The sequence below is a fragment of the Ustilago hordei genome (assembly GCF_900519145.1).
Source record: "Ustilago hordei strain Uho2 genome assembly, contig: UHO2_contig_13, whole genome shotgun sequence".
In the NCBI taxonomy this organism is placed as follows: domain Eukaryota; kingdom Fungi; phylum Basidiomycota; class Ustilaginomycetes; order Ustilaginales; family Ustilaginaceae; genus Ustilago; species Ustilago hordei.
Genome location: NW_024545290.1, coordinates 296,587 through 324,258, shown reverse-complemented (window position 1 = coordinate 324,258; position 27,672 = coordinate 296,587). Strand labels below are relative to the sequence as shown.

Below are 27,672 nucleotides of genomic sequence, written 5' to 3'. Positions count from 1 at the left end.
CACAGGTATCAGAGATCTAGTTGATACCAGTAGAGAGCATGGTCATAGTGCAGTCTCCATGGAGACCATGGACTCCTATGGACTCACATGCAAAGGAGCACTGAGCCATATGCGAGGAGGGCCAGGCACAGCCACAAGGAGGACCAAGCTCAAGGAGCATGCAGATGGTTACCACTCAGGGGGCTCGAGAGACAAGAGCCAAAGGAACCATCACCAGTCAAAGGAGAAGGAGCAGTGTATAGGGAACCGGCAAGCAGGTCCTGAGGAGGAGGAGCAGTGTTGAAGGAGTCGACACCACTCAGGAGGCACAGGGGTGCCAAGCAAGCAGGATAGCAAGGAGGAGGAGCAGTGTCGAAGGAGTTGACACAGCTCAAGAGGCACAGGGGTGCCAAGCAAGCAGGATAGCAAGGAGGAGGAGCAGTGCTAGAGGGGCCCCTGTACAGTACTCAATGAAGAAGGTACTCTCTGGAGAGAGAGCAGGAGCAGCATCGCTGGTGATGCTGTGAAGAGGTATATAACCATACTTTCTCATCATCAAAGGTCAAGTGGATCCTCATCCACTCTACACCCATCATAACTAGTTATCACTTCAGCATAAGTATATATTAGTTTCAGTCAGCATAGTAGCAATCTATCAAGGTTGCTCCTCATCATAGTGCATGTGTTGTATCACCACTACCTGACATCCAAAGGTGGCCCATAGCAGGTCAGCAGTCTGGATATAGATAGAACCAAAGGCAGTAGTCCACTGCAGTCCGGGGATCACCTCAAGCATCAGTCAACACACTGGACACTCATGTTGATGCCACCAACCTTATCACCAACACCATCAACCTCATCATCATCAACACTCACACCAGACCTTGGTGTCATCATAACCTATGCATTGATATTGATCATGCCGAGCTACCCCTGAATGGAGTGTCCACAGAGGTCAGCCAAAACCTATGATAGTATATACAACAAATGCCACCCACTGTCATTGCGCAACTTGATAGTCACTGAACAACTAGCTTGTCGAGACTGATACTGAGACAATAGCTGTTGCACAGTTTGATAGTCACCAAGTATCTTGACAGACCAACCTGGGTTTCAGGTGCGAGACCCCTGACACCCAGTTTGCATTGCTATGTGCAATCAGTGGTTCCTTCAGTTCATTCACTCTGTAAATTAACCCAACTTCCTGTGTGCCTTCAAGGTAGGATAAGTCATGCTGTGCTGCTCAGTAGTGTTCTTGTGACAGTTCCCACATGTGTCTAGCAAGAACACTCACTGCAAGGCTGAGATCTGGTCACATACTGTTGGCAATCCAGAGCAGTTTGCTGATGATAATCAGGTACTCCTTTTGCTGTGCTTTGCTTGCAACTGCAGTTCCCTCTGGGCTCTCCTGCATTGGGGCTGCAGCTGGTCTTGTGCATTTGTCTAGATGTTTCTTTATGACTTGATCAATGTAGCCTGCCTGGCCAATTGTCATTGTATGCTCTGTGTGGTCCCTGCTGATCTTGATGCTGAGCAAGTGGGTGACCTCACCACTGTCTTCCATCTTCCACTTTTGACCAATCTGTTTCTTGACTCCCAGAACAGCTTCAAGTTTTGGGCCTATAACCAGGGTGTCATCAATGTAGATGGCTACAATGACTAGGTCCTCACCATGTCCCTTGGTGTAGATGCAGGGGGCACATTCTACCTGAAAGAAACCAATGTGCTGCAGAGACTTATCAAACTCCAGGTTCCATTCCCATCCAGATTTCTTCAGGCCATACAAGCCTTTGACTACCTTGTACACCTGACTGGGTGCTACTCCTGATCCTTCTGGTGGCTTCATGTAGATTGCCTCCTCTAGTGTGGAATTCAGGTAGGCCATTGTGATGTCTAGGGCATGAACTTCCCAGTCATTTTGTACAGCCAGTGCCAGGATGGCCCTGATTGCTCCAAGGGGTGTGACTGGAGAGAAGGTTTCCTGGTAGTCAATCCCTTCCCTCTGTGTAAAACCTCTTGCAACTAGTCAAGCCTTGTGTTTTATTGGTACACCATCTGCATTGAGCTTTTAGGTGAAGCATGATCTTTGAGTCCACAAGTGGTGCTCCAGGTGGGTGATGTATGACCTCCCATGTGCCCATTGCTTCAAGCCCTTCCAGTTCCTTGCAGATTGCTTCCTTCCAGAGCTGAGCATCCTCTCCATCCATTGCTTCTCTGAGTGTTGGGTCCAAATTTAATGCTGCTGTGTTGGTGGCACCAACCACATTGTCCATGGCTGGTAGGAGGTCCTCTACCGCAGCTTCAGACATAGCCTCTGTCATAGGACCAGATGGATGTGCAGGAAGAACTGGTTTCATATGAAGAGGAGCGCAGAAATCGCGGGATCGGGCTAAACGAGAGCCTATGCAGAGTTCACTGAAGTCGGTAGTAGTAACAACTCTATGGCATAATGTTACGGGATCGGGAATCGGGTAACCAAACCGAACATAGTGAGCAGTAAAACCACTACACCAGCTAGACCCTTAGCTGGTGTACCCAATTCACACAACACTGAAGTATAAGCATTTTCACTCCCAAATGCTCCGGACTCGGAGAACGGAATTCCTATTCCGGTGACACATAACTCATCAGGATCAGCAGGAACGAGGTCACTACTACGGAATCCAGTGGAGATGGTAATACCATGCTGAGAACAACAGATCTCACAGGAATTGGTTTGAGGGAGGCCTCTATCGCTGATAGGACAGAAGGGTGATGATGAACAAGGAGAGGTCGCCACCGGATGAAGAAGGGGCCTGACCAGATGATGAGCCTAAGACAGGCAGGTTGGTGAGATGAGTAGGAGCATGTGTCGCCACCCAGATGAAGAGGGTGTGGCCCCTATCGATTATGAAGCTGATGAGAGCCTGCCATTCACAGGAGCCATGCTGGTGAGCAGCATTGTAAGGCAGGCAGGCCTGCTTGGAGGAGTCGAGAGGAGGAGGAGCAGTGTAGAAGGAAACTACATAGGGTAAGAGCAGAATCACCAGCAACACTGCAAAGACATCTATATAATCACACTTGCTCATCATCATAGTAGTTGAGTGGATCCCCATCCACTCTACACCATACAAACTAGTTATCACTTCAACACAAGTATACATTAGTTTTCAGTCAGCACAGTTGCAATCACAAGTAGATTGCTTCCATTGTAGCACATGTGTTGTATCACCACTCACTGACATCCAAAGGTGGTTCATAGAGCCAGCAGTCTGGCTCACAATCATAGAACCAAAGACAGTTGTCCACTGCAGTCCAGGGATCACCTCAAGCACTCAGTCGACACACTGTACACTTGTGTCAGTGCCACCAGCAGTCTCAGTCACACCAGACCTTGGTGTCAGTACCAGCTTATATAAGTTATTGATTGTGCTGAGCTACCTCTGGATGGAGTGTCCACAGTGGTCAGTCAAAACCTGCAATAGCAAACCCACTATTACATCTTTGGGTGAGAAAAGTCATAGAGGCTTCTCTATGACATACCTTGATAGAAATAGTAATACACAACATGTTACCACATATCTCAACAGGATTCGTAATAGACACGTTTCTATTACAGATATCAGGCTTTAGGCACGAGACCTCTGACAGCCTCCTCTTCCACTGTGGTGGTTACTGCAGTATCTTCCTCCTCAACTTCCACTGCAGTTACAAGCTTGTATGTTTCCTGCTGGTGGTCATCCCAGCCCTTGTCCTTGTGAAATGTTGCAGAGTTGCTCCATTGGATTGATGCTGGCTAGTCTGGGTTGCAGAACTTCCATGCCTTGTGTTTGTCATCATATCCAATCATGATAGCTGGTTTTGCTCTTGTCCCATATTTGCCTTGTTGGTCCTTCCATTGGACATGGACCCATGCCAGGCATCCAAATACTTGCAGTTGTTGCACCAATTTGTGTGCAGTGGTTCCATAAAAGGCTTCATATGGGATGGACTTGGTGGCTGATGGGGTGAGGTTTATCACATGTGCCACTGCAGTGATTGTGAACAGCCATAACTCTCTGCAACAGGCCCAGGTGATGAGCATTGAACACATCTTCTCTTGGACTGACCTAATTGCCCTTTCTGCCTGTCCATTCTGAGTGCTGACTCCTGGAACAGTCTTTTGCCACTTGAAACCTTCTTGAGCTTGCCAGTCCTCAGCTTCTTGGCTGGACCACTCTCCACCATTGTCACTGTGAAGTATCTTGAGTTTCCTGTCTGTCACCTGTTCCATCCTAGTGACCCATCTCTTTAGTGCAGGGAGTGCTGCACCTTTGGTGCAGAGTGGTTCTGCATAGATCAGGGATGAAAAGTCAGCCACTGCAACTAATGCATAGTGATAGTTTGCATGGCCCTTGAAGTCTGTCATCAAATCAATGTGCACCAGTTCTAATGGTGCCTCTGCCCTTTTTGACTCTGATAGACCTATCTGCACTTGGGTCTGTTTTCCCTGGCTGCAAGTATTGCAGTGCTTTGACTCATGCTCCATCTTCTCATCAGTACCTAGGTAGTGTTCCTGAATCTGCCTTGTCTTGTCCCATCCTGGGTGGCCAAATCTCTCATGCCAAAGGTAACTGTCCTTGTTTTCCTTGTGTGTACTCATGTTCTGATTGTCCTCTGGGACACTGTTTCACTTTCCTGTGTTCTGGTTGTCCTCTGGGACATCATTAAGTGTTTCCTCTAATTCCAAGGCCAGTGCCTGTCCATGCACCTCAAAGCAACCTTGTTTCCTGTTCCTCTTGTATTGTATTTGGGTGCCATCATTCTGCTTTATGGTGGTTCCAAACTCATCAAAGGTTACCTGTGCACCATTCTCTATCAAGCCTTGTATGGACAATAAGTTCACATTAAGTTTTTGCACATAGAGTACATCCAACAACTGAATGGTTGCATCTCCAACCTGGAGGGAAGCATCTCCAATTGCCTTTACCTGAAGCCTTTCATCTCCTGCCATACTGATCTGGCCTGCCAAGTGAGCAACATGTCCCTATCATTTACCATATGATGGGTTGCACTGGAATCTACAATCCAGGCATCACTTGTTGGTTGCTTGTACTGGCCATTTGCTAAGAAGGTGCACCCAAGTTCCTACTGACTTACTTCTTGAGCCAGGTGGGCACTGGATCCAGCTGTGTTGGGTGTGGGGTTGTGGGAAATGTTGCTGCTTGTGCAGTTGCATGTGATATGGTTTGGTTCTCCACAAGCATAGCATTCTGGAGGGGCCATAGGATTGCAAGGATTGCATCTGCCCTTGGGTGCTTGCATTGCCTGACTAGTGTCTGACTGTCCTGTACCCATGGCAACCCTGGCTGCTCCTCTGATATGGCCAGAGATTTCACCATCTTGCTGCTTCTTCACAAGTGTTTGATAGGCCTCATCATACTTGCAATCAGGTTTGGCAGTCTTGAGTGCATCAACAGAGTTGGCATAGAACCAATCTTGGGCTGTGCAACAGTAAAGAGTAGATTTCTTGAGGTCCTCATCAAAACGCTTGCCAAGGCATGCTGCATCATTCCAGATGGAGTCAAGTTCCTTGCCTAGCTTGACCATGTCCCAGTTATGCAGGTGCACAGTGTGGATGTGGTCCTGTAGTCCTGCTTGCTTGACTGCATCATTCAGTGTCAGTGCCTTCTTGAGTTTAGTATAAAGTGTGCTACCAAGCTGTACTTCCTCATTAGCACCTCTAACAGTGTAGGTGTCAATGCAGCTGTCTGGGCTACTGTCACAGCAAGCATGGATGAGGCCTACAAGGGCTTTGCCTAAGTCTTCATCATAGTCTTTGTTTCCAGGTGCAATGGTGCCATATAGGATCTCCTTTGCATTGTGTACTCTCTGGAGGCAGTCAATGAAGGTAGGCTCCCAGGTATGCCAATTGCTGTCACTGAGTTTCTTGATGTGTGCAATTGAGCTTGATATGTCCTTCAGGATCTTCTCAGTCTCCCTGTGTGGAGCCTGGTTGTTGATATTAACTAGGCCCATGGCCCATATGATTGCTTCCTCAGCAGTTAGCACTGGGTTTGCTAACTGAAGGATCCTGACTACCTGCATGAGCCAGCCTTCCTTGGGTCCATTAGCTGTAGTCACTTGATCATCATCTCCCCTCCCTGCTTGACCAGCCCTTGTCGATGGTGGCATTGCATTGAGCTTCAGACTCTTAATCAGTTGAAGGATATTCTTTCTTAGATGATGATTTTGTACAGAGTCAAAGTGCAAGTCCGAAGGGGGGGACTTGACTGTTTTCAGCAATTTGAGTCCAAAACTCCCAAGTCCCCCTCTCTATTTTCGAGAGCTGCAAAAATTTTCTCTTCAACTTCAACTCAACACTCCCACTTTCAGTCCGAATGATCTCAATTGTCGCCTGATTGGTCAAGATGCTACGCCGGGGCCCACTGTCATAGGACAAGGTGCGCAGATGGGAGTGCCATGTGCACGAATCGTGGAATTGGGCAAATAAATAGTTTTCAACAGAGTTCATCAAGATTGGCAGAAGAGAGACCTTACAATTGAACTCATCTGGATTGGCAGAACAAGGGCTGTATGACAGATCTTGACAAAACCAAGTCAAGGGGGCTAATCACACCAATCTTGCAAGACACACCGCCCAGGAGAAGATGATCAAGGTGTGGGGGTCAGATGACCCCTAGCAATAGAAGGACAATGGGGCATGTGAAGATAGGGCTCACCACCCAGATGAAGGAGGGGCCCTAGGTGATGATGAACTCAGCATAAGGGGATGGATGCCATCAGTGGGAGCAGATGAAAGAGGGTGTGTCCTGCCACTCAGAGGAGGTGGGAGCAACCCCTATCAATGATGAAGCAACACTGGGTCTCCTTGACCACAAGGAGCAGGAGGAGCAAACGTAGGGACATGACGAGACCCCTACAGGACCAATAGTAGAGTGTCATAGGACCGGATGCGCAAGAAGAACTGGGATCATAGGAGAAGAGACCATGCACAGGAATCATAGGATTGGGCCAATGAAGAGTTCCAACAGAGTTCATTGAGATCAGTAGTATTGAGATCCTATGACAGAAGTCATCAGAATTGGTACAAGTGTGATCTTACAGGGAAGTCTGTTGGGATCAGTAGTATCATGACCATATGACAGATCTCACAGGAACCAACTGGAGGGAGCCTCTCTCACAGATCTCATAAAGGGACATGCAGTACTGATGTTGGGTTTGACACCCTGATGAGGTGGGGGCTCTACATGACAATGAACTTGGTGCAAAGGGATGGGTGCCATCACCAGGGGCAGGATGAAAGTGGGTCACTTTGCCACTTGGATGAAGTGGGTGTGACCTGTCAGGGGTCTCGCGCCTGAAACCCAGGTCGGTCTGTCGAGATACTCGGTGACTATCAAACTGTGCGACAGCTATTGTCTCGGTATCGGTGACTATCAAGTTGTGCAGTGACAGCAGGTGGCGTTCGTTGTATATACTATTGTAGGTTTCGGCTGACCTCTGTGGACACTCCGTTCAGGGGTAGCTCGGCATGATCAATATCAATGTTATGATGACACCAAGGTCTGGTGTGAGTGTTGATGATGATGAGGTTGATGGTGTTGGTGATGAGATTGGTGATGTCGATGATAATGAGGTTGATGGTGTTGGTGATAAGGTTGGTGGTGTCAACACGAGTGTCTGGTGTGTTGACTTGATGCTTGAAGTGATCCCCGGACTGCAGTGGACTACTGCCTTTGGTTCTATCTTGATCCGGACTGCTAACCTGCTATGGGCGCCTTTGGACATCAGGTAGTGGTGATACAACACACACACTACGATGAGGAGCAACCTTTGATGGATTGCTGCTATGCTGACTGAAACTAATATATACTTATGCTGAAGTGATAACTAGTTATGGTGAGTAGAGTGGATGAGGATCCACTCGACCTTTGATGATGAGAAAGCATGGTTATATACCTCTTCTCAGCATCGCCAGTGATGCTGCTCCTGCTCTCTCTCCAGAGAGTACCTTCTTCATCGAGTACTGCTCAGGGGCCTCTCCTGCTTGGCACCCCTGTGCCTCTTGAGCTGTGTCGACTCCTTCGACACTGCTCCTCCTCCTCATGACCTGGTGTCAACTCCTTCGACACTGCTCCTCCTCCTCTGATCAGTGACAGTTCCTTTGGCTCTTGTCTCTCGAGCCCCTGAGTGGTAACCATCTGCATGCTCCTTGAGCTTGGTCCTCTTTGTGGCTGTGCCTGCTCCTTGAGCTTGGTCCTCTTCGTGGCTGTGCCTGCTCCTTGAGCTTGGTCCTCCTCGTGGCTGTGCTTGGCCCTCCTTTGCATGTGAGTCCATAGGAGTCCATGGTCTCCATGGAGACTGCACTACGACCATGCTCTCTACTGATCTCGACTAGATCTTCGATACCTGTGCTCCTTCCATATGAACCCGTGACCCTCCTGCTTCTTGAGCATCCAGGCCCATGACATGACCCCTATCAATGATGAAACAGCATGAGGACCCCTCATCCACAAGGAGCAGGAGAAGCAGTGCTAAAGAAGAGGGGACATCATAAGAAAGGCAGGGACTGTAGGATGGACAAGGGGCAGTGTTGAATGAGGCCTCATAGAGCAAGAGCAGTGTTGCAGGCGACACTGCGAGGATGTCCATATAAACACACATTCTCTTTGTCACAGTGGCTGAGTGGATCTCCATCCTGTCATAGGGCCGGAGGGATGCGCAGGAAGAACTGGAGTCATATGAAGTGACCATGCGCAGCAAATCGTGGAGTGGGCTACAAGAGGTTTCTGACAGAGCTCAGTGAGATCGGTAGGATCAAAGGCTCTATGGCAGAACCTGTCAAGATCGGCAGTAGCAACATCTTACTACAGAACCTGCTGGGATCAGTAGTAACATGCTTGTACAACAGATCTCAGGGAAGCCAATGAGAAGATGCTTCTATTACCAATCCTGCAATAAGAAGACAACGGGCAAGAAACGAGCTGCTGCCTAATGAGGTAGGGGCCCTAGACGATGATGAGCTAGGTGCAAGGAGGTGGGTGCCACCATCAGGAGCAGGATGAAAGGGGGTGCGCTTTACCACTTGGATGAAGTGGGGGCAACCCCTATCAATGATGAACTGACAATGGAGCTGCTTGACCACAAGGAGGAGGAAAAGCAGTGCTCAACGAAGAGGGTACACCTCTTGGTATAGCAGGAGCAGCATTGCAGGCAACGCTGTGGGAGATGTTGATAGATGTTGATATAAGACATGTATTCTATTCATGGTAGGCAAGTGGATCCCCATCCACTCTACACCATATATTACTAGCTATAGCTTCACAACAAGTATACTTGGTATTACATCAAACAGTTGAAATTGCAGAGCATTGCTTCTATTGTAGCATGTGTGTTGTATCACCACTATTGACAATGTCCATAGGCAGTTCTCAACTGTGGTCCAGATAATGATTGATACCAAAGGCAGTCTCTGCAGTCTAGCACTCTCAATCTCATACCAAAGGAAGTTGTCCACTGTGGTCCAGTTACCATTCAATCAATCAATTGTGCAACTGTTGACATTGCAGACACTTGTGTCAAGACAGATGCTGTTGCACCACACCCTGGTGTAGTCTCAAGTAGGTTTGCTAGGATCTTGATTGTGCCACACTACCACTGGACAGAGTGTCCACAATGGTTAGTCAGAATCTGTTCTAATTCTGTGTTACAATCTATTCCAGTGAGAAAGATCCTAAAAGGCTTATACAGCATGTGCATAAACTGTCCCATAATTTTACATGTCACCATACATCACTCTAATGCTCAATAGCTATAAGTTGTATTGCCACACTGTCTGATATTGTCTGAAAGCCCTGCTTCTTCTCTCCAAGACTGTGTAATTGATATTGACATTGACTAAAAAAATTGTGCTATGAAGAAGAGCCAAAAAAAAATTTATTGTGGGACAGTTTATGGAGCATGCTCCCAAATAGTGACACCACTCCATTCCTGACCTTGTGGGCTGTTGACTACAATGAAACTTGCAATGTAACTTGGTGGGAGCCTTCATATACATCAAAAGTAGTGACATGGAAAGTTTCAGCTCAATCAGATGACTGCAAGTGATCCAGTGGCACTTCCAGTCTGACACCATCATATCTATACCATCATGCCAAAAACCACCCCAGAGAGGCACTGATTGGCACTCTTTCACATCCAAAATGGGGAATCTATCTGTTCAGTTGCAGAACAACTTGGTATGAGCAAGTCTACAGTGAATTGCATCAGCAAAAGCACCTCTGCTGATGTTCCAAAGTCAAAGGGGGGCTGGCCAAGAAAACTCCAGCCTCATCATGTTTGCTTCCTGGATCACTATTTCGAGCTCAATTCAACCTCCACAGTCAGGAAAGCATGTCATGCACTGCAGGAGACATTTCAAATCAAAGCATGCCCAACCACAGTAAGAAAAGCACTTCATTACTGTCATTACAAAGCATGAAGGTTAGTGAAAAAACTGAAGCTACTCAAGAGACATTCCAAAGCCCATTTCAAATTTGCTAATGAGCACAAGGACATGACTGTTGAGGATTGGAAGAATGTGGTATGGTCCAATGAGATGAAGATCAACTCCTTTGGACCAGATGGTAAGCAGTTCTGTTGGATTAAGAATGCCAGCTGTCATGGGCCTAAATGCTCAAGAAGCAGGAGGGTCACTGGTTCATATGGAAGGAGCACAGGTATCGGAGATCTCGTCGATACCAGTAGAGAGCATGGTCATAGTGCAGTCTCCATGGAGACCATGGACTCCTATGGACTCACATGCAAAGGAGCACTGAGCCATATGCGAGGAGGGCCAGGCACAGCCACAAGGAGGACCAAGCTCAAGGAGCATGCAGATGGTTACCACTCAGGGGGCTCGAGAGACAAGAGCCAAAGGAACCATCACCAGTCAAAGGAGAAGGAGCAGTGTATAGGGAACTGGCAAGCAGGTCCTGAGGAGGAGGAGCAGTGTCAAAGGAGTCGACACAGCTCAAGAGGCACAGGGGTGCCAAGCAAGCAGGAGAGGCCCCCTGAACAGTACTCGATGAAGAAGGTACTCTCTGGAGAGAGAGCAGGAGCAGTGTCGCTGGTGATGCTGTGAAGAGGTATATAACCATGCTTTCTCATCATCAAAGGTCAAGTGGATCCTCATCCACTCTACACAACCATCATAACTAGTTATCACTTCAGCATAAGTATATATTAGTTTCAGTCAGCATAGCAGCAATCTATCAAGGTTGCTCCTCATCATAGTGTGTGTGTTGTATCACCACTACCTGACATCCGAAGGCGCCCCATAGCAGGTTAGCAGTCCAGATCAAGATAGAACCAAAGGCAGTAGTCCACTGCAGTTCGGGGATCACTTCAAGCATCAGTCAACACACTGGACACTTGTGTTGATGCCACCAACCTCACCACCAACACCATCAACCTCATTATCATTGACATTCACCAACCTTATCACCCACACCATCAACCTCATCATCATCAACACTCACACCAGACCTTGGTGTCATCACAACCTATGTATTGATATTGATCATGCTGAGCTACCCCTGAATGGAGTGTCCACAGAGGTCAGCCGAAACCTACGATAGTATATACAACCAATGCCACCTGCTGTCATTGCACAACTTGATAGTCACCGAATGACTGGCTCATCAAGATTGATACTGAGACAATAGCTGTCACACAGTTTGATAATCACTGAGTATCTCGACAGACTGACCTGGGTTTCAGGCGCGAGACCCCTGACACCAGCTTCAACAGCAAGCTTGTCAGGCTGATGGTCAAGTTTGGCAGTGGCTCCATCATGATCTGGGGCTGTATGATGTGGGAAGGGGTGGGAGGTATGCACTTGGTGCTGGGTTCAATGAATTCAGACCAATACATTGATATCTTGAATGACAAGCTTTTAAAAACAATCTCAGATTTGCAGCTTCAGCATGCATACACTGATGTCATGTTTCAGCAAGACAATGACCCAAAACACATGTCAAAGAAGACAATAATGTGGTTGGAAAGTAATAGCATTAAGGTTATGCAATGGCCAGCACAGTCACCAGACTTAAACCTGATTGAACACCTCTGGCACCATCTCAAAATGTGACTTTCATGGTATAGTATGATTGCAAAGTCCAGGGATGAACTGCTCAAGAGATGTGAAGCTGAATGGACAGTGATCACTCCAGAGACATGTAGGACACTAATAGAGAGCATGCCAGACTGCATCAAGGCAGTTCTGAAGGCCAAAGGAGGGAATACAAAGTACTAAGGTGTTGTTGAGGAGTGCTCCATAAACTGTCCCACAATTAAAAAAAAAAAATCGGCTCTTCTTCATAGCACAATTTTTTTAGTCAATGTCAATATCATTTACACAGTCTTGGAGAGAAGAAGCAGGGCTTTCAGACAATATCAGACAGTGTGGCAATACAACTTATAGCTATTGAGCATTAGAGTGATGTATGGTGACATGTAAAATTATGGGACAGTTTATGCACGTGCTGTACAATAGATTTTGCCAAGAAAGATCCTAGTCAGCTTTTATAATAAATAGATTTCGGGTTCCAGGCGTGCGACTGCTGACATCCACCCCCGAGCTTAACACACTCTCAAACCAACACTTGAAGGTACTCTCTGGTTTAAACAAAAAGATGAGATGGGATGAGCAAGACCTCCTTGACCCAAGGTCAGTCTCAGTGCACGCTTGGTGTCGCAAGATGTTCATGGTGCTGTCTGTTGTCCCCTTTGCTCGAAATGTCCTTGACCAAAAGGTGACAACTTTTGAGGATGCAGACTCTCTGCTCAGTTCAATCATCATGTGTAGCTTCTCCAACAAGCTGTGTACTGAGTACTTCACTGAGCACAGCAATTATCCGGTACCAATTGCTGTGGACTTATTTGACTGGGCAATAAAGAAGTGCACAGAACACTCCGCCGCAAAGGAGTACAAACTCATCTTGTGTTATGGTCAATTCCTCTCAATACGGGAAAGGCTGGCAAGACATGGACAACGCAGTCAGCATTACCACTGCCAATGGTGGACTAGTCCCTGCCATCAAGATGGGAGGAACGGTCAGCCTCTACGTAGAAGGATCTCACATCTCAGTGACAAGGTGCAAGTTTTCAGAATACACGGACCGAATCGTAGCTTGACATGAGTTTTGTAGAATTGCAATCATCTTCGCCATCAGTGACCGACAGGATGCGAGGGATAGCTGCTGGAACCTCCAATATTCATGTTGCCCATCTGCTGGTTGAGGCCGGATGCATCAGGCTGAGACGGATAACCTGGATTGTAGCCATTGCTCGATGGGTGACCCTGGGGATGCTGGAAATGCTGCTGTTGGAAAGCCTCGCTCTCAGCTCTCGCCCGTTCGTATAGGCGACGCTTCTCATCGTCGTGAGGAGTAGGTTGATACTGCTGGTCCTGTGGCATCCCAGGATAGGTCAAGGGAGGTTGGTGTTGCGGTTGAGCGCCAGCATGAGCGCTGGGTCCGTAGTTGGGATCGACAGGGGCGGGTCCGGTGGACTGGGGATAGCCATGCTGTACCTGAGGGTTGTAGGGGTATTGGCTCTGCTGATCGTGAGGTGCTGGCACACCGGGCGTAGACTGAGCCGGGTAGCCATGCGGGTTCGAGTATCCATGGTGTTGTGCGTAGTCAGCCGAAGATGCCGAAGCTTGGTGCTGGAGCTCGGGACGAGGGCGAAGGTAGTCCTGACTCGAGTGACCGGCAGGATTGTACCTGGACAGGCTCTGCTCCATCATCTCGTCAAATGATCCGCGCGCGTGAACAAACTTGTCGTTCATGGCCTTGAGCTCGGTGATCTTGTTACTGTAGCGGTCGATAAGCTTAACAATCTTGGGTCGCATGGCTAGCGACTTTTGGTACAGCTCTTGCAGCTCTTCATCTTCAGCAAGATTGTCGCGCACAGGGTCAAGGCTGCGAAGCTTGTTCAGCAGCCTGTCAATGTCGGCAGCTTGAGAGAAGATGCGAGCCTCCATCTCTGCCTCCCTCTGAAGCTCCTCCGGGGTAGGATCTGGCAAGATCTCAACGTAGTTGACGGGAAAAATTCCGGCCTCTCCTCGAACCTCGCCTCTCCACCAATGTTCGTAGACGCTGTCAAGGACTCTGATGATCTCTCCGCGGGAGAATGCAAGCTCGCCCGGTTCGTTAGGCGAGAAGTCGTACAGAGCACGAACGCGAGAAGCAACAGCTGGTATAGCTGCGGCCGATGGCGCGGCTGGGTGAGCGCTCGCTGCTGAGGTGCTTGCATTTGCGTTGGTGGAGTGCTGTTGCGCTGGGGGAGCGGAGTACTGAGATGTTTGTGGCTGAGAGTAGGAGCTAGAAGCAGCGGCAGCGGCAGCGGCCACGGGTGCGGAAGAGCCAGAAGCTTCCGCCTGCTGGTCATCGTAGCTGTTGTATGCATTGCGACCGCCCTGGTCTTTCAATGAGAGTTCGAGAGCCCTCCTAAGCTCTTCGTCTTCAGCCCGGAGCTGCTCGGATGTTGGCTCGCGTGGCTGTGTGGATGGACCCTCGTCTTCAACGACAGCGTCTTGAGATTTGAGGGACTCGTAAGTATCCTTCATGAGACCCAGGCTCTCATCATCAAACTCTCCCGCCCACTCCTTAACAAGGCTGTAACATCGCTTCTTGACGGTAGCATGCGTGTTGCGGTCGAGACAGATCCTGGCAAGCGTCTGGGTGAAAGATCTGCCGGCGAGTTCTTGATGCGCGGTGAGTCCGCAATTCTTTGCAACAGCGTCAGCGAGAGTGAGAGCGTACAGCTGGACATTGGCGTTGCGGTGTACGAGGCGCTTCTGGATGGCTGCGACGCAATTCCGAGCGCTGTAGGTTTGCGGATGAAGCGAGTTGAAACTTTGTCAGATCTGAGCTTGGCCGAGGCGGAAAGACGGACGTTGGGCTACTTACGCAGACTCTCCTCCGGAGGAGACCTTGTCACAAACCTCGAGGTTGAGCTCCCAGTTTTCAGAAGTGAGCTCTTCCGAAGTTGCCTTGAGGACGATGTCCTCAAAAGGATTCTTGGCAGTGAACATCTTGCTTCGCTATCGCCAGGTTGGAAATGGACGGTAGGCAAATGTCTAGCGGATGAGAATGCTGCGCAGAAGTCGAGAGGGGTCGATTGTATGGTGGAAGTGTCGACAGAAAGAGTCTCGAGGTGCGTGTGAGAAGTCAGACGACACCAAATTGCAACTGCGAACTGAGCCTCAAGTTGCTGGTCCGTGCGTTGATGCACCTGCCGAATTGATGCACACAACCCTCTCACGCACAACATGGCGGGGACACCGCCACGAAACGCAGCTCCCAGCTCAGGCAGCTTACTAGTGATTACGTAATTATGTGATATTGTACTTACGTAATCATGTAATTACGTAATCGTGTAATTACGTAATCGTGTAATTACGTAATTACGTTTCCTCATTTGGCTAGCCGCGACGTACAAATGCCAAACTGTTGCCACCGTTGCATACTTGCCAACCATCATCTCTCTTTCTCCTATCGAATCAGGCTTTGTGGCTTGGCAGCATCATTGTAGCATCATGGCCGCTTCAGTCGCACCTGGCGAACTTGCAGGTATCAATCTTAACCGCATCCGGATCTCTACAACTGCTGGAGGTGGCAGTGACGACTCGGACTCAGATGCCGAATCCTTTTCAAGTGCCACCGAAGGCGTCAAGGTTGCCGTTCAAGACGATGATGCACCTCCCGCTTTCCCCAGCTTGAATAGCGCGCAGAGGCAGAGCTCCTCGACGAGCAAGGCAGCCGGCCCATCCAAGGTCTCAACATTCTTGCAGTCGGTCGCGCCACCATCGACAAGCTCGAATACACTCATGGCACCGCCATCAGGCCTGGCGCCTCCACGGAGCGGCGGCCTTGCTGCGCCACCATCGACATCAGCATTGACGGCACCAGTGGGTGTCGGAGGGGCTTCAGGCGTACAAGGTGCAGGAGGTAAACGTCGAAAGAAAGTTGCACTCGCTCCCGGATGCAGTCCACTGGATTGGGCTAGACTTAAAAACAGCACCGATCTAAGAGGCGGGGTCACCTCGTTAATGAGGGTGACGCCGTCCGAACTCAAGAAGCATAACACGCCAGAGGATGCGTGGTCAGCTTTCTATGGTAAGGTGTACAATATCACACCTTACCTTCCTTTCCACCCTGGCGGAGAGGACGAGTTGATGCGTTGCGCTGGCCGTGATGGCACACGACTGTTTGGTAGGTATGATCTTGTGCGCTCCATGATGCAGTCACCACACCTGATTCTGACATGGCCGAATCTGATTCTTTCTGCTCATCGTCAACTCAAACAGCTCTTACGCATTCATGGGTCAACATCGATTCAATGATCGACACCGCCATGGTCGGCATCCTCACAAGCGAATGATGGAGTATCAATAGAAGGTTGCATCGATGTACACTAGATTATATTACAATATACCCGCTAGACCAATAGGATAAGCATTCCGAAATATAGTATTTACGCTACTTAGAGCCAAGAGGAAGAGGACGCGGACAAGCCTAAGCGAAGCCTACGAGACCGACACCTTTCTGTCGCTTAATGGCAAAGAGCTGCTTCGAGATCATTCCGTACGTCGCTTTCCTTGCCAGGTTCTGACCATCTTCGAAGGCTTCTGCGCGGATGGCAACATGATTTTCGTCATGCGAGCGTGCATGAAGCCAGACCTGCATGCCTGAGGTGGACCACCACTCGTGACCGCGCAGCTTGAGTTGGTCGATATTCATACGATGCGGCTCCTCGGATACAAGCATCTGGAAGATGACAAAAGCAGTCATGAGAACCTCGGGGGTCAGCTGGGCTGAAGCTGCCGCTGAAGCCTCACTGGCAGCAGTGGAGAGGGTGGAAGAGGTCTGGACAGAGCCAACCGAGTAGTCGCCGGCGTTGGGCTTGTCGCCACCCGTCATGAGCGCTTTCAAGAGGTCAAGTGTATCGTGATAGTCAGCGCGCTCACGTCCGGGCGCAACGGATCGCAAGGCATCGCCAAACACCTCCCATACCTTCTGGGTGACGCGTTGCAGCTCATCAGAGCTCTGGCCCATTGCTGCGAGCAGCTGCGGTTGTTGAGACTGTTGAGACACCACGGTGGCTTCTTCAGCCGTGGAAACAGGCTCGATGACTGCAGATGTGTCTGCCACGCTGTCCTGAGTCTCGAAAGATTCGACAGGTTCTGCCTCTCGAGGTTGCTGAACAGCGAGGTCAGGGGTATCGTCGCAAGATCGAGTTGTGGACAAGTTGTGCTGCTCTCGTGCAAGCGAGACATCGGGCTCTTGTCGCTGATGCACTTCATACTGAGGTTCGGGGTTGTGCTGAAGCTGTTGTACTTGCTCCTCTTCGTCTTGGTGAGTGAGATCGACTCTGCTGCCAAGCAGCTCTTGATCTTGGTCGTCGGCGACCGGATCGGATTGTTGTGCTGCGTGCTGCGCAGTAGCGTCAGCCTGGTCCGCGTTGGCAAGGGAGTGGCGTGGTAGCATGGATCGGCGAGACGTCTGTGCTGATTGAGATGGTACCTTGCTCAACTCGGCCGCAGCCTCTGCGCGTTGTTGCTTCTCGAGTTGCTGTTTCTGGCGGTCAAAGCGTGCCTGGCGCAACTCTGCGATCATCTCTTCGAGAGCAAGGATCTCAAGTTGCTCCTTCTGAATTGCCTCCTGCACCTCGGAAATGTGCGCATGGATTTCATCGGTAGCAGCATCGGCGTTGCTGAGTTGCGGCGTCTCAGACGAGGTTGAGGAGACTTGCGAAGTGCCAATGGGTTTGCCTTGAGCAGTGAGGCGGAGCTGATTCTCACTTTGACGGATCTGCTGTTCGTAAGCCTTGATGGCTTGGTTGAGCGAGGCGTGCGTCTTGATAAGACCCTTGATGTGCTTGCGTGTTCTGGAGCCCTTGCCGCAGGTGTCATTGAGACGCTGTGCTGCTTGAAGCAAGACGCGTGGATCGACGCCCTGCTCAGACTGGGACTGGAAAGTCTGCTTGTTGGAAGCATTAGTGTTGCGGAGCGGTGTAGGAGGAGCGACATGACGAGGTTCGGGCAAGCGAGGAGCGAGGAGGAGATCTGCTTCACTGGCGTCCTCGTTGATGTGGGCACCGCCATTCGTACGACCGGGTGCAAGGTGGGCGGATCCGTGAGTCGACGAGCTGGGTCCAGCACGAGATGCTGAGGCTGACTGAGGAAGAGGTGGATACCAGAAGAGGTTCGCTTCCGTCTGAGGGTCGGCGTCCCGGATGTAGGTGTAGATCTCGAGCCCTTCGCGGTTCAAGACGGCCGAAGTGAATGGAGTGACATCGGCGCCCTTCCTGGCGCGCCTTCGAGCAGCGGCCTGGCGCGAGTTGATGGCGTCGAGCGTATTGGATAGAGATTGCAGAGCGTTGTCCATGATCGAGAGCAGGCTAGGGTGAATTAGATGATGGCGCACCAGCAAGTTGGTGAACAGATGTTCGACTCGCACAAAACAGTGTTGTTCTTCTCTCCCCGATCTGCAAGGCGTGAAAGATTCGACGCGTCTTTTCAAGCGAGACGCGTCTGACAACGAGCGTAACTGTGTTGTACCCGATCTCTGGAGAGATCGGTTCCGCCCCCGCCCGATCCCCGATTAGGATTATGTCAGCATATATCATCATATTTTATCCTTCGGCAAAAAAAAAACAAAAAAGAAGCTTTCTATCCTCCTGCTCGTTTCCCTTCTTGTCGTCGTCTTGTTAATCTTAGTCTCGTTGGATTCCATCATCCTCAAAGCGAAAGCGGCAGTCACTGCAATCGTGTGACTCGTATCTTTGAACTAACTTATTCTATTCTTTAATCCCCCTTGGGCTGAAGAGCATGCATACCATGTGCGCTACTCGAAGCCCAAACAGCGCTGATGTCGAACTCTCCGCCTTGGCACGGAACGTTAGCATGCAGTCCTCCACCAGGCAAAACTCCTCTCCGGCTTCCAGCGACAGAATTGCATTCGAACAAGACAATGCTTCGCTCCGTACCCCTCCTGCTACTCGGGCAGATGCCTCCCACTATTCCGAAGCAGATGAGAAGCGTCTTCACGAATCTGACGGACACTCCTGGGCGCACAGACGCATTTCTTCGTCCCACCAGAACAGTCCTGCCATCGAGATCCCCTCTCGTCTCCAGGGCTCGTTCACCGCTGCCTCGCAGAACGACTTCGAGCCTACTTTTGCCTCCACTTGGCTCGCAGAGAGGTCCTCCGTCTTCTCTTCCGCCTCGCTCCAGGAGGATCGCAGCTCCAACGCTGACCTCGATGTCTCTGGTGATGGCAGCCACGTCCCTCCTCCCAACGTTGCCACCATTTTTCACGATGGTCAGCCCAATCAGGCTTCACTGCCTACGCATAGCAACCTTCAAGCCGCCAAGGATCAAGCTCATTTCGCCGCTTCCCCTGCTGAAGCCGCTGCTGCCGCTGCTGGCCTCGGAGCTGCGCCTCATGCTCTTCTCGCTGCTCCAGCCGGTGCCGACCCCAACCACTTGAGCGCATCCAATGTCGCTGTTCACTCTGAGCTTTCCGGCGAACTTCGTGCTCTCTACACCAGCTTGCAGACCTGTCTCCAACTCAGGGACAAGTACATGGGTGTCGCTTTGCAGGCTTCCATGGAGGACAACCCGAAGAACTGGGACGCCGAATACTGTGCGCGTTATGCAGCTGCCAGTGGGGACAAGACTCCCCAAGCCACATCTGGGCCTGTCCCCGAAGGATCTATCAAGATCGATGGCTCTTCTCTGCATCCGAACACAGATACCCCAAAGCCATGGCGCATTTACCCTGCCCCACCTCGCCCCCACTGGGAACTCTTCAACCCGCCACCCGAGTCATCCTTTGTCGTGCGTCCTACCTCGGTCAACCCCCTTCCACCTCCCATTCCCCCTGCCAGTCCCGCAAATGCTCAGGCTGCTCAGGCATTGCTTGAAAGCACTGGAGGCAAACCTGGCCTCTACCGCGAACAAGATGTCGTCATCCCCGATCAACACGTTCGAGATGGCTCCCAGCTGACTTGGCACATGGATGAGACCGGTGTCATTCAGGTCTACCAAGGTGAAGCACCCGTCGCACTTTCTACACCTACACAGAACGTCGACGAACCCGCCCCTGCCACTATCCCGACTGGACACAGGAAGCAACCACTCTTCAATGTGCCCACCATTCGAGAGTACTTCAGGGACCTCGACTACCTCCTCAGCGTCATCTCTGACGGACCGGTTAAGAGTTACGCTTGGCGTCGTCTCAAATACCTGGAAAGCAAGTGGAACCTCTACTTCCTTCTCAACGAATATCGCGAGCTTGCCGACATGAAGCGAGTCCCTCACCGTGACTTTTACAACGTTCGTAAGGTGGATACCCACATCCACCACAGTGCTTCCATGAACCAGAAGCATCTTCTCCGCTTCATCAAGGCCAAGATCAAGCGCTTCCCCGACGACATTGTTATTCATCGTGATGGAAAGGATCTCACTTTGCAGCAAGTTTTCGAGTCGCTCAACCTTACCGCCTACGATCTCAGCATTGACACTCTCGACATGCACGCTCATCAGGATGCCTTCCACCGCTTCGACAAGTTCAACTTGAAATACAATCCTATGGGCGAATCACGTCTGCGCGAGATCTTCCTCAAGACGGATAACCTGATCAAGGGCAGGTATCTGGCTGAACTCACCAAGGAGGTTATGGCCGATCTCGAGCAGAGCAAGTATCAGATGGCCGAATATCGTGTTTCCATCTATGGAAGGACTAAGGGTGAATGGGATAAACTCGCCAGCTGGGTTGTTGACAATGGTCTTTTCAGCCCTAATGTCCGATGGCTCATCCAGGTACCGCGTCTTTATGATGTCTATAAGGCCAACGGCACTGTTGAAAACTTCGAGCAGATTATTCGTAATGTCTATGAGCCTTTGTTCGAGGTTACTAAGAATCCGCAGAGCCATCGCAAGCTGCACGTTTTCCTGCAGCGTGTTGTTGGCTTCGATCTTGTTGACGATGAAAGCAAGCCCGAGAGACGTGTTCACAAGAAGTTCCCCGTACCCAAGTTGTGGCACTTCAAGCATAGTCCGCCGTACAACTATTGGCTTTATTACATGTTTGCCAACATCTCCAGTCTCAATCAGTGGCGCAAGCTTCGTGGCTTCAACACGTTTGTCCTTCGACCTCATGCTGGTGAAGCAGGTGACACTGATCACATGGCTGCTGCCTTTTTGACTTCGCAGTCGATTTCTCACGGTATCTTGCTTCGCAAAGTTCCGGCTCTGCAGTACCTTTACTATCTCAAGCAGATCGGTTTGGCCATGTCGCCATTGAGCAACAATGCTCTCTTCCTCTCCTACGAGCGCAATCCTTTCCCTACTTTCCTCAAAATGGGCATGAACGTCAGCATCAGCACTGATGACCCTCTGCAGTTCCATCTATCCAAAGAGCCCTTGCTGGAAGAATACTCGGTCGCGACGCAGATCTACAAATTGACCCCGGCAGACATGTGCGAACTAGCACGTAACTCAGTCTTGCAGTCAGGATGGGAGATGGAGATCAAACGACACTGGTTGGGTCCTAACTTCCAACTTGCTGGTCCTAGAGGCAATGTTGTTGCCAAGAGTAATGTGCCGGATATCAGGTTGAGGTTTAGGGAGGAGACGCTTAGGGAGGAGCTTGACTTGGTTTGGCAGAATCAGGCTCCCATTGCTTGAGCCTTTCCGTTCAAGCTTGTTGATTCTTTTGCATTCATGCTGGCAATTCACATACGTTTACCCTGTCTCATCTGATGTGAGAGAGACTGTGGCTGTCTACACTCACATGTACTGTACTGTACGCGATCTGCAAGGTGTGAGATGTCTGTGATTGCGATGAGCTGTGTGCTGCTTTATGCCTGTGAGAGCTCTACAGCGACCTTGACTGCACCGAGCAAAGCTGTCAGTTGGATCTTTTCCGAGCCACCTGTACTCAAACGGTGTCTGTAATGTGCAAGGAGAGATGGCACAGAAAGGGGTCAGTATCGAGCTTCATTAGTCTTAGATTCGACAGCTACAATGGCAACTGGCAGCTCTAACTTACTCTGTATGCGCAAGATGATCGAGCAAGTAAATTTTCGACTTAGCCGGCAACTTGATTGTCGCTAACAAGTCGTACACTCCACTGATCATATCTGCCAATGCGATACCCTTTGCTGTCTTCAACCCGGAGATGGTTGTGTATGCTGTTGTGAATTCCTCTTGCATCATCGACTTGAGCATTGCTTCGATGTCGGAAGGGTGTGGGTTTCCTGTGCAGTTGTAGACCGCTGTTTCGTCAATGTGATCTGATGCTGCATGACAGGCTTGTAGGACGTTGAGTGCACGACGCATATCACCACGAGAGAGTTTCAGCAGTGCTTCCTTGCCATCTTGTGTGATCTTGCAGCCTTCATTCTCAATGACATGGTTCAGACGGTCTTCCACTTGGTCGAGCTGCAGCGGGTTGAAACGGAAACGTGTGCATCGGGACTGAATAGCAGGGATGATCTTGTTGACGTAATTGCAAATGATGCAGAATCGAACATTCTTTGTGTATTGCTCGATCACTGTCCATATCACCGAGGGAGAGATCGGATAGAGTTAGTACGACTGTGCCAGTGTAAGCTGTAATGTGCGGTAACTTACCTCTTCTCAAAGCACCCTGTGCTGCTTGTGTCATGGCATCAGCCTCATCAAGCACAATCAGCTTAAAGCCGCCTTTGGAGCTGAAGACGCTCTTCGTACTGGCGAAACCCTTGATCTGCTCTCTGACTACCTCGATACCTCTGTCGTCGGAGGCATTGAGCTCTAGAACGCTGTTGCGGAACTGTGGGCCAAAGATCTTTCTCGCCATGGCCAAGATGGTCGATGTTTTACCTGTACCAGGAGGACCATAGAAGAGGAGATGTGGCAGCCGATTCCTGTCGATGAAGTTCTGAATGGTCGATGTGATGTCTTTGTGGGATACGAGGTCTTCAAGAGTGGCAGGACGATACTTTTCCACCCATGGGAGGAGGTCGAGGTCCGTAGCGGACGCCGAAGCGCTGGTGTCGTCCGCTTTTCCTTTGCCTTTCGAGCTCATGTCGGCAGTCGTGCGCTGTGTATGATGGATCGTAGGGCTGTTGCAATTCGGACCGTAGTGACTGCTTGGAGACCATGCCGATCAAAAGTGGTGTGGTATGAAGGGTAAGAAGCATAAGACAGTTGAGCTTTGCACTCTGTTGTTCTTTTCCGCAAATCAGCATTTGGGCGTGTGTCACGTGGGTCTGATTCCACTTCACGTGATTCACTTTACGCGATTCACTTTACGCGATTCACTTTACGCGACACACTTTACGCGACACCTTGGCGTTCTTCTTGGAATCGGCACGATCAGCAGGCTCAGCGCTCCACCTTCTCACTGGGAGGCCCTGGCCATCACTACATGTTCACTCAAGCCTTCATTCAGCTTGTCAGAGCAGAGACACATCACCTTCACAGACCCAGCTCACATCATTCCACAGTGCAGCCAGACAAGAATGAGACGGTATCAGTGCAGATTTAGATTGTAGCTCCTGTATCAAGCAATGCCAGCTTGCATTACTCCTACACGTGCCAGGTTGCGTGCCAATGACAGCCTCACTGCATCGAGCTTGTCAGAAGGCTTGACCGGGTAGACCTGCTTGTTGTATCCTGCTTCCTTGTTCTGGCTTTGTTGCCGAGATTGCTCGACGCCGAGCAGCTGATTGAGGTAGCCGAGCAAGTGTTCCGACATGTCTGGGTGCATCGAGACAGCGTTGGTGATGCGTTCGACGATGCGGATCAGCTCGAACGTTTGAGAGCGGTCGAACCAGGTTGCTTGACCGTCTTCGAGCAACGGGATGGCATCGACAAGCAAGACGGCCAGGAAGCGCTCTGGCGCGGCTTCGGTCGTGACGAGCTCAACAAGGAGGCCCGCAGCAGCAGCCCACTGTCCATCTGCGTACAGTCGGTGAAAGTCTCTGAAGCGTGCGAGAAAGGCGAGTCGTTTGGAGAAGAAGCCTCGTGCGTGTTTGCTGAGGGTGAGTTTCTGCTCATCGACCATATCCTCGCCGTTGAGGTCGAGACCGTCAGCTGGTGAGATGAGCGAGGATGGGAACGAGTCGACGATCTCGTTGAATGCTTGAGAGCCTTTCGTCACGTATTCTCCCAAAATGCGATCCGCGATTGTGCGAATGAGAACTGTGTCTGATGCTCGCACACAGTATGCGATCGCCACTCCGTACTGCCCTTGCTCCATCAAAGATCGTGACATCCTGCGGCATACCACTCGTGCCTCTGTCTCGAGTCCGTGTTCTGAGCATGCGCGCAACACTTGCTCTGCCCTGGCCAATTCTGACGACTTGTTGGATGAACGAGCATCGTTGCCGTCAGCACCTTGGTCCATAGTATCGTCGTCATCCTCTTCTTCTAGCCCCGGTCCGTGCAGTGGAACAGACAAGATGACGTGCGAGATCTTCTTCCTCCCTTCCGGCCCGCACGCGGCCAAGTAGTCAATGCCGATCCTCCACAATCCCTGCTCGTCCAACAGGTCCTGGGCATACTTGAGCAGCAAATCTTGGCGCAAGTCGCTTGTCTCTGCTTGTTGTTCGTCTTCCAGCAGCCCTACCTTGTCTGCAAGGTCGCCAAGATGCGCTCCAAGCCAGATGTCCACCTGCTGTGCCTTCTGGACCGCCTGTCTTACTTCTCCCTTGATCAAGTGCTGCTGTACCGCTTCGCCTGGGATGGTGCCGTCGATAGGAAACTTTTCTAGGATGATAGCCGCTGTTGTTGGCACATCATCACGTTTCAGTGTCGGGTGTACGAGGGTGGCCCACGCGCCGAGAGCCTCGCGCCAATCCTCGCAAGCCTCGAAGATGCGATCTTTGACGCCTGCCATAAGCTCGAGAAGGCACCTAAATTGCGCCTCGTATTCCAGCCTTTCGTCCTCAACTTGTTCGGTGTGACCAGCTTCGGCCTCCATCTCGTCCATCTCTGCTTCAAGACTGCTGATGAGCTTGCGGACTGATCCTAGCCAGCTGCGGTGTGCGGCGACGAATTCGTGTTCCATGGAAAACTTGGTGGATCGCGGCAGTGTTGAGAGAAGTTTGGCTGCTTTCTGTGCTACTCTCTGGATGACAGGCGAAGAGTGGGAGTCGAGCGACTTGAGTACAGAGGCTGCTGAGGTGTGGAAGCCGCGAAGCAGGCATCGAAGGACATAGTCCCAGTAGGAAGGGTGTTCATGGGGGACAGCCGATTCCGCAATCATCTGGCCTTCTTCAGTGGTGGGTGCAACGTCGAACGAGTTGAGCCAATGCAGAAGCTCCTCGCCGACGACACTGATGCCTCTACCATCCTTTGGGTAATACAGTAGCTCGGCGAGCCTAAGAATAGTCTGTGCATCTCGCCATGCCTGAAACTGTGCGGTGTCCACAGAGTCGTCGAGCTGTATCCTTTCAAGATAGTCCTGGACGGCTCGTGCGTAGTGCTCGCTGATCCTGTTGTAGTATTGAATCGTCTCCGCAGACGGTAGCACAGATGTTCCTGCAGCACCGTGGCCTGCGCGATCTGTGAGAAGAGCCTCCTGATGGATACGTTGTAAAGATGTGAAGATGGTGTATGTCTGTGTGTAGAACGCCTTCAGATCGGATGAAGTGCCCCAGTCGTAACTGACGATCGAGGTTGATGCACCGCTGGCTGCCATGATGAATCTATGCAGCTCAATCGCCGAGGTGTGGCGGGTGGTGAGAGGCTTGAAGGTGGTCAACAGAGCGATGCAAAAGGAAGATCGAGTGTTGACCAAGTTGAAGAGCAGAGTGTTGATCTTCGTGTTAAGTTGACTTGAACTTTGATGCGAAACAGCGCTGCACGTGACATGGCTTGCGCATTGTAATCTCGGAATTCGGAATTCGGAATACGGAATACGGAATACTTGACTCACAGCTACGAAGCTCATCCTCAAAGGTGGGCCCGAGGTTGACCATATCACCCAATTCAAGAGGATATTGCTCAGCCTCTTCCTCTCTGTGATGCAGTGGTGAGCAGGAACTCTTGTGCGCTTGTGCGCTTCTGCACTTCTGAGAAAACACAAGTTTGAGCGACGTGTTGGACGAAAAATGGAAAGGATAGAGATTGTGTAAAAATACATGCTTGTGGGTATATGGGTGATGCTAGGCAATAGTAAAGAGACTGCAATAGATCAGCTGGAACTGTTTGAAAGGACCGCGAGAGCAACGGCGGAAGACGTCGGTTAGACCGTTGATGGGGGATCGCAGGCAGCGCAAGTGTGTTACACTAGTTACGCTCTGATGCTGAGCTCGTCATTGGATACGATCACAAGTGGGACGCAACGAGGGCGGCAGCGATACTTGAGGCAGGTAGTTTCTGACGTGGACTCCTGTTGGCGTGGTCGCTCTAGGTAGAAAATATGGGGGCCTGATCGAATGGAAAGCTGCTGGTGCGCTCAGGCCATCTCCTGAACGGGCTCTTCAGCGGGCTTTGATGTTCGCTGCCTGTTGTCGATACGGATACCGACAGCTCGCAAGCTCTCCTCGATCGTGTAGGCGGGCTCCTCGGTGATCTTTTTGGCGCGACGCTTGTGCAACTTGGAAGCCATGTGGCTGAGCTGATCCTTTTGCGAAGGAAAGTGTCGATCGCACTCGACACAGTAGAAGAGACCGAGACCGGCCTTTTCGACATCGAGCTCCTTGGGATTCTGCAAAGCTTCGAGCTTCTTGGGGTCCTTGAGATTGGCCTGAATCTGATCAGGGTGGAGCTTCATGGCTCTTGTCCTCATGCCTCGCTTGACATCGCGACGAGCGTGGTGCGTCTTTTTGCCGTGTCGTGTGCGCGTCATAATGGGCTGCAAGCGCGGATGCTTAGTATTTATGGGGGTGTTGGTGTAATGAAACGGTCGACCAAGTTGATGATAAGGAGGTGGTCGATGAGAGTGGTGGCGGTAGTGACAACGATCGCGACACTGAACGTGTTGCAGCGTGGACCCTCCTTGACAAAAAAGTGAGCACCGAAATTCGAAAAGTTTGGATCTGGAAATTTGATCAGGATCGGGAGCCAGAGTTGCCTTGTGGTGTCGATAAGAGATCTGTTTTTGAGCACGTGCCGAAATATCATCCTCGGCCGACCTCGAATGAAAAGGAAAGAAAGCCAAGAAAGTCAAGAAAGTCAAGAAAGTCAAGAAAGCCATCTGCTGCCTCGAAAGATTTAATCGCAGTCTGCAAGCCAGGGAAGAATCGGAAGGAGGATTTTGAGGTTGAGAATGTCGAGTGTGAGAATGTCGAGTGTGTGCTGCTGCGCTAACAATGGAAATCTGGAATTGCGCTTGTAGCAGCTGAGAAAGTGTGTCTTGGTCGTCGACATCTCCTTCTGCTCCACCGTCAAGACCATCAACACATCACACCTCGTCAAAATGGTAAGATATCATCGATGAACGAGAGCCCCTTCGACAACGCAGTCAGTCACATCCAGTCGCATCCGCGATCATCTTCAGCCAGCGTAGGATTCATCCCGCCAAATCGACATCTACCTATACCCAACATATCGACTATATCCATACCATCGCAATCAGTGCCAGCTGCGCTCACCGCATCGCTACATTCCGGGTCAAGTCGCTCTCGTCCAGGAAAATCAGACATCGTCATTTGTGTTGAAGTGTA

The 27,672-nt window shown here is 50.6% G+C and overlaps 9 protein-coding genes across 9 annotated transcripts; 2 read left to right on the top strand and 7 right to left on the bottom strand.

Moving 5' to 3' along the window:
• Positions 1 to 1,291: 1,291 nt before the first annotated feature.
• On the bottom strand, positions 1,292 to 1,864 carry UHO2_05369 (uncharacterized protein; the record flags this gene model as incomplete). Its single annotated transcript, XM_041560185.1, has 1 exon — positions 1,292 to 1,864. One exon carries the CDS (start codon positions 1,862 to 1,864, stop codon positions 1,292 to 1,294), a length of 573 nt encoding a protein of 190 aa, XP_041416119.1.
• A 3,221-nt stretch (positions 1,865 to 5,085) lies between these two features.
• UHO2_05368 (uncharacterized protein) lies at positions 5,086 to 5,976 on the bottom strand (the record flags this gene model as incomplete). The annotated part of the gene is made up of 1 exon (XM_041560184.1): positions 5,086 to 5,976. The coding sequence occupies one exon, from the start codon at positions 5,974 to 5,976 to the stop codon at positions 5,086 to 5,088; it is 891 nt and encodes a 296-aa protein (XP_041416118.1).
• A 7,195-nt stretch (positions 5,977 to 13,171) lies between these two features.
• UHO2_05367 (uncharacterized protein) lies at positions 13,172 to 15,040 on the bottom strand (the record flags this gene model as incomplete). The annotated part of the gene is made up of 2 exons (XM_041560183.1): positions 13,172 to 14,831; positions 14,916 to 15,040. 2 exons carry the CDS (start codon positions 15,038 to 15,040, stop codon positions 13,172 to 13,174), a joined length of 1,785 nt encoding a protein of 594 aa, XP_041416117.1.
• Positions 15,041 to 15,544: 504 nt separating this feature from the next.
• Positions 15,545 to 16,389, top strand: UHO2_05366 (uncharacterized protein; the record flags this gene model as incomplete). The annotated part of the gene is made up of 2 exons (XM_041560182.1): positions 15,545 to 16,220; positions 16,316 to 16,389. 2 exons carry the CDS (start codon positions 15,545 to 15,547, stop codon positions 16,387 to 16,389), a joined length of 750 nt encoding a protein of 249 aa, XP_041416116.1.
• Positions 16,390 to 16,523: 134 nt separating this feature from the next.
• Positions 16,524 to 18,395, bottom strand: UHO2_05365 (uncharacterized protein; the record flags this gene model as incomplete). Its single annotated transcript, XM_041560181.1, has 1 exon — positions 16,524 to 18,395. One exon carries the CDS (start codon positions 18,393 to 18,395, stop codon positions 16,524 to 16,526), a length of 1,872 nt encoding a protein of 623 aa, XP_041416115.1.
• A 452-nt stretch (positions 18,396 to 18,847) lies between these two features.
• UHO2_05364 (putative AMD1 - AMP deaminase) lies at positions 18,848 to 21,700 on the top strand (the record flags this gene model as incomplete). The annotated part of the gene is made up of 1 exon (XM_041560180.1): positions 18,848 to 21,700. One exon carries the CDS (start codon positions 18,848 to 18,850, stop codon positions 21,698 to 21,700), a length of 2,853 nt encoding a protein of 950 aa, XP_041416114.1.
• A 173-nt stretch (positions 21,701 to 21,873) lies between these two features.
• Positions 21,874 to 23,084, bottom strand: UHO2_05363 (putative RFC3 - DNA replication factor C, 40 kDa subunit; the record flags this gene model as incomplete). The annotated part of the gene is made up of 3 exons (XM_041560179.1): positions 21,874 to 21,964; positions 22,065 to 22,569; positions 22,649 to 23,084. The coding sequence occupies 3 exons, from the start codon at positions 23,082 to 23,084 to the stop codon at positions 21,874 to 21,876; spliced, it is 1,032 nt and encodes a 343-aa protein (XP_041416113.1).
• Positions 23,085 to 23,561: 477 nt separating this feature from the next.
• Positions 23,562 to 25,703, bottom strand: UHO2_05362 (uncharacterized protein; the record flags this gene model as incomplete). The annotated part of the gene is made up of 1 exon (XM_041560178.1): positions 23,562 to 25,703. One exon carries the CDS (start codon positions 25,701 to 25,703, stop codon positions 23,562 to 23,564), a length of 2,142 nt encoding a protein of 713 aa, XP_041416112.1.
• A 759-nt stretch (positions 25,704 to 26,462) lies between these two features.
• On the bottom strand, positions 26,463 to 26,855 carry UHO2_05361 (uncharacterized protein; the record flags this gene model as incomplete). Its single annotated transcript, XM_041560177.1, has 1 exon — positions 26,463 to 26,855. The coding sequence occupies one exon, from the start codon at positions 26,853 to 26,855 to the stop codon at positions 26,463 to 26,465; it is 393 nt and encodes a 130-aa protein (XP_041416111.1).
• Positions 26,856 to 27,672: the final 817 nt, after the last annotated feature.